Source organism: Lactuca sativa, chromosome 6 (assembly GCF_002870075.4).
Source record: "Lactuca sativa cultivar Salinas chromosome 6, Lsat_Salinas_v11, whole genome shotgun sequence".
Lineage (NCBI taxonomy): Eukaryota > Viridiplantae > Streptophyta > Magnoliopsida > Asterales > Asteraceae > Lactuca > Lactuca sativa.
In genome coordinates this window covers 173,727,977-173,733,781 of record NC_056628.2, presented here as the reverse complement: position 1 = coordinate 173,733,781, position 5,805 = coordinate 173,727,977, and the positions used below count along the sequence as shown (strand labels likewise).

The 5,805-nt window shown below is 28.0% G+C and overlaps 1 protein-coding gene across 1 annotated transcript; it reads left to right on the top strand.

The window, feature by feature from the left end:
• Positions 1–602: 602 nt before the first annotated feature.
• Positions 603–3,240, top strand: LOC111890607 (transcription factor VIP1). The gene is made up of 4 exons (XM_023886708.3): positions 603–1,238; positions 1,727–1,859; positions 2,099–2,183; positions 2,795–3,240. Exons 1-4 carry the CDS (start codon positions 679–681, stop codon positions 3,034–3,036), a joined length of 1,020 nt encoding a protein of 339 aa, XP_023742476.1. The 5' UTR covers positions 603–678; the 3' UTR covers positions 3,037–3,240.
• The last annotated feature ends 2,565 nt before the right edge of the window (positions 3,241–5,805 follow it).

Sequence of the window (5,805 nt, the reverse complement as noted above, 5' to 3'; positions counted from 1 at the left end):
AATTAATCGTTTCCGAGCAATACAAGAAAATTCCATAAATACATAAAAAAAACAAATGCATACCTCAAATGTCGTTGATTTGACATATGAAAATGCAATTTCACAAAGTTGTTTTTCGACATGATGTACTATTTTTTATACTTAATGCTTTATTTTTTCGTTTCCACAAATAGAGATTTGAGAGAAAATACATCACTTATGGTTTAAGATTTGTAAAATTAAAGAAAAAACCTCTTTTTATAGGTAAAGATACTCTCTTCTTTTGCATACGATTTACTACCAAATTACAATTGATTATATTTTTATATGGTGATCGTGACTACAGAAAATTATTATAAAAGTATTTATTCGAAGCTTTTTATTAAAAAAATTCATTTTTTTTAATTTTTATTATATAATATAACATCTTACAAAAACTATACACGATGTTAAATGTTTTGGTATCATTAAATGGAAAAATACTTAATTTGTGCATCATGTTTTAAAAAGTGTTTGATTATTTTATTATAACAAGACATGAAAAAATAAAATACAATCTTGTGAAATGACTAAAACACCCTTGCCTCGACATCGGAAAACACGCGCTCCCATTTTTTTCCTCTCAATATCTCTCCATGGTACAAGAAGTGTCATGCCTGCACTTCACCTGCCGCTGCCCAAAAACTGGTGCTGGCTTTTATGGACCCCAAGTTCGCCGGAAAACCAATCGCCTCCGCCTCATATTACGGCGGTGGAAGGATGGACATCGAACAGATGCCTGAAACACCCAACCGAGGCGCCCACCACCGCCGCGCCCAGTCAGAGACGTTCTTCCGTTTCCCAGACGAAGACATCCTTCTAGATGATGTTGTTGCCGACTTTAATTTCGCCAACATCGACTTACCTTCTCTCTCATCCGACGCTCCTATCCCCACAACCACCGGCGAATCATCGTCTAAGTCAGAGGGAGAGTCCTCCGACGTCAACGCCGTCAAATCGACGGCTAGTAGACCTCCGGGACCCGTTAATCATATCAGAAGCCTCTCTGTGGACGCTGATTTCTTCGATGGGTTAGGTTTAAGCTCCGCCGCTGAGGCGAGCGGTGGGTATCGTCATAGGCATAGTAATTCGATGGATGGGTCTGCCGCATCGTCTTTTGAAGGGGATTCGATGTTGATGATGTTGGATAATTCGAAGAAAGCACTTGCTCCTGATAAACTAGCTGAACTTGCTTTGATCGACCCCAAGAGAGCTAAAAGGTTTCGATCGTGTCCTTATTTTCTCTCAAAGTTTCTAAATTTTTTGTTAGTTCTTCAATTGGGTGCAATTTAATTGATCAATTTCTTCACAAATTTATGCAATTTGCTAAAAGTTTTCATCTTTTCATAAGATCTTATGTTTCTCATCCTTCTTATGCTCAAGCGTTGTTTAAATTATGCATTTTGAAAGTGATCACGTAATTATTGCCACTTTAATCTATAATGTTTAGGTTACCTAGTACCTACCTGCTTATGATTATCATTTTAGGATTGTTACTTTGATAATTAGAGTAAAATTAGTTACATTCTTACACATAATCAAATTCTAACATCAAAAGCGACTATCACAACTTCAATTATCACATAATCACTTCAAAAACATGTATCCAAACAAATTCCCAATTAGCATTGAAGTTTAATTTCATTACATATTGGTGAATCGTATGATATTTGATTCAATTTTATATGGTTTTGTGGTTTGTATGTAGAATTCTTGCAAATCGACAATCAGCTGCACGTTCAAAGGAGAGGAAAATAAGGTATACAAGTGAATTGGAGAGAAAAGTACAGACCCTTCAAAACGAGGCAACAACATTGTCTACCCAAGTGACAATGCTCCAGGTATGTGTAAAAGACGAAAATGCCCTTGTCATTGAAATTAGCCCTAGAAAAAAACTTGTCATGTCCCCTAAATGGTAAGTTTAAAATATTGACTTAATGGACTTAAATGAGTTACTTGACAGTAATTAAAACGACATTAAAATACTTTTGAACGAATAATAAAAATAGGAAAAAAAAAAAAAAAAGACATGAAATTTGATATAAATTTATTATATTAATTATTTCTTATTGTGATGCAGCGGGATACAACTGGACTAACTTCGGAGAACAAAGAGCTCAAGCTGCGGTTACAAGCCATGGAACAACAAGCAAAACTTAGAGATGGTAATTAACTAATTATCATAATTAATAATTATTCATTTTAAAGATAAAAAGACTTAATGGACTTAAATGAGGACATGACTTAATCCAATAAGCTATATATTGTTGTTCATTTTTTACTTAAATACATTAAGAAAAACTTGGTAGAGAAAATCCGGTAAATGTTTTTTTTTTATCGAGTCCTAATTGTTTACGAATTTGTTCTCATTTATTATTTCCCCTACCATTTCCTCAAGTATCCAACGTTTTTCTTAAATATTTATCAAGGCATTGTACTTAAAAAAATCGACCAGATTATAGCTTTTTATCTACCCAATTATACCCATAAGTATTGCTTTTTTATATAGAATTCTTACAACGTTTGTGTCATTTTAATGGACATGAAAAATGCTTTTTAAATGTATTTTTCTATACACGTATCGATTTTTATTTTGTGTATTTAATATATTAAGATTAATTGGTAAAAAAAATAATAGGAAGAAATGAAACTAGGATGCTATATTAATTATTAAACAAACAAATGAAAGTATGTTGCTTCTTTTTCATTCTTGTAATTTTTGTAAATATCAAAGTTAAATTACTTTGTATTTACGTGATTTTTTTTTGTTCAACAGCTTTGAATGAAACCCTAAGAGCAGAAGTGCAGCGGCTCAAAATCGAAACCGGTCAACTGCCGCCACTTAACGGAATGAACTACCACCACCACCGCTCATTGCCACCTCAATATTCATCACACCAACAAACATTTCATCACTTTGGTAATCAGAACCCTCAACAGCCGCCACAACAGCAGATTCGGCCGCCTGATGCCGCCACTAACCGCCCGCCCAAACCAACGTTCATGGACTTTAATTAACAAATATCATAACATTTTCGGGTGCAATTGGGCTTTGAGGGCTTTTTGGTATTATATCATTTGTAGATAAAAATGGGATGTGTGGACGCATGTGATAGTTATTTGTTATATATAACTTAAAAGTTTTTTTTTTTTTTATGAAACTTGGGATGATGATGCTTAGGCTTGACTTTGAAAAGTCAAATGTGAATTTGGTTTTAAAAACGTGTTTTGTATACTTCTTTATCATGATTAATTCTTTTTTATTAAAATGAGAGGTATAAAAATAAAATATTTTTTTCAGTTAAAATGAGAGATGTAACAGTCAAATTATTATTATTATTATTTTAATTTGATTAGTGAAAAATATACAAATAGTGAATATATCATCTCCCTTTCGAAATGACTAATAACCTATACTTTTCTAAAACGTAAATTATCAATCAATGTGACAACTCCTGGACATTCGTTGTAACCTCACATCTCACCCTGTGACACCAATAAAAGTTTTATTTTTTATTTTTAGATTATAGTTGAATAAACTTTGCCAAAACTACAATTAGAAAAAATAAAATATAATGAACTATATTTAATAAGAACTATGACGAAATCAATATGTCACTATTTGTAAACGTAAAAAAGTTAAGCTTTTGTCTTCAAAAACTAATATTATCTCGTGAATGACAAATTGTATTATTTGGAACCCAAAGAATGTTACGAAAAAATAACATTTGTGAATAGCAACTTATGTTTTTCTATAAAAGTGTTTATCATCTTATTCTTATGCAATATATATGTTGTATCAAAATGTATTTAAAAAAATGTTTGGTTTAGTTATTATCCAAAAGACAACAAAGTGATATTTTTTTTTTTTGTGTGTTTGTCTTATACGAAAATAATAAACTTTTTATATTGACTTGTTTATTTTTTTATATATAACATTCTTTTAGAAACTTTTTTACGTATAACCATGACAAAATTGTGATTTCATTAGCCGAAGAACTACTCCTTGGTGATGAAGAACAAATCCTCAGAGCCCTAACCACCTTTTCTCAGAGCCCTCTCTGAGGAACTACGCAACAAACTCTTTTTTTTTTTTTGTCTTTTTTCCCTGTCACCTCAATTCCTCGTTACTATTCAAATTCCTCAGAAGGTAAAAGGCTTTCGCAGAGCCCCCTCTGAGGATCGCTTAGTCATTCTACAAAACTCAAAATTTTATGGTCAGAATGTTCGAATACCCCCTTACTTTTGGTTATTTGATGAAATTTCTCCAAATTAAAAGCTTATATTTGAAATTTAACCATACATAAATCTTTTGTATTAAAAAAGTTATTTTATTATATTATGAATCAAATTATGTCGGTAGAAAACATAATAATGACAAAAAAAGGCAAATGACATAAACTTTTCAAAAAAATTTGGTTTTATCAATGGATGTGTTTTAGGTCCCGTAAACTCGAATGTTTTGTTTAATTTGTTCATCTATACTCTTTTAGTCGGTTTCCAGGTCACCTACCGGTTACTTGATACCAGTAAAGCATTAATTTTTTTTAAATGTTCGGATTTACCCTTAATTTTTAAATATATATGGATTTACCATTACTTTTATTATTATTATTATTATTATTATTATTATTATTATTATACGTTTAATATGTTTTTAAATGTATAAAAATATTTTTATAGATTTAAAAATCTATTTACTTGTATTTAATGTTTAAAAATATATTTACTTATATTTAGTATTTATATAAAATTTAAAGCCAATGTATGCCTTTAAAAACATATTTATATATTAAAAATATAATTATTTGTGTTTAGTAGGTATAAATACATATATATTTCATACAAAAACATATTGTATAAATATAAATAAAAAAATATCTATTTATAAGGTTTATATTATATAAAAGATATAATTATATGTATTTGTACATATTACTAAGTATAAATGTGTCTATATCTCAAATTTATATGTATATAATATGTATTTATACATACTTATATGGTAAAATACATATAAACGAAACATTTTTTTAATTCTTTGGGTGATTCATCATCCAAAACACACATACACACACAAAAATTGTTTTTTGCTTACTAAGTATAAATATATATTTATTTCATATTTATATGTATGCGATAGTTTTTATACAAAATAAATACATATTTGTATCTATTAAATACATATAAATACAAATAAATATATCTATTAAATACCAATAAAAACATATTTATACATTTAAAAATATTTTTATTTGTATTTGAAAGATATAAATATATTTATTTTGTATAAAAACTATTGTATATATATAAATATGAAATAAATACATATTTATAGTTACTAAGCAAAAACCAAAAACCTTTTTTTTTGTGTTTTCGTTGATGAATCACCCAAAGAATAAAAAATATGTTTCGTTTATATGTATTTATCATATAAATATGTATAAATACATATCGTATACATATAAATAAATATGAAATAAATACATATTTATATTTAGTAATATATATAAATAAATATAATTATATCTTTTATATAATATCAACCTTATAAATAGGTATTTTTATACTAATAAATATTTTTTTAATATATAAATATATTTTAATGGAATATATAGGCTTTCAAATATATATAAATACTAAATACAAATACATATATTTTTAAAATTTTATTTATATCTATAAAAATATTTTTTTACATTTTAAAATGTATGTATAAAATATTTTTACAAATTTAAACATGTATTAAAAAGATATAATAATAAAAACGATAAAAACGATAGTAGT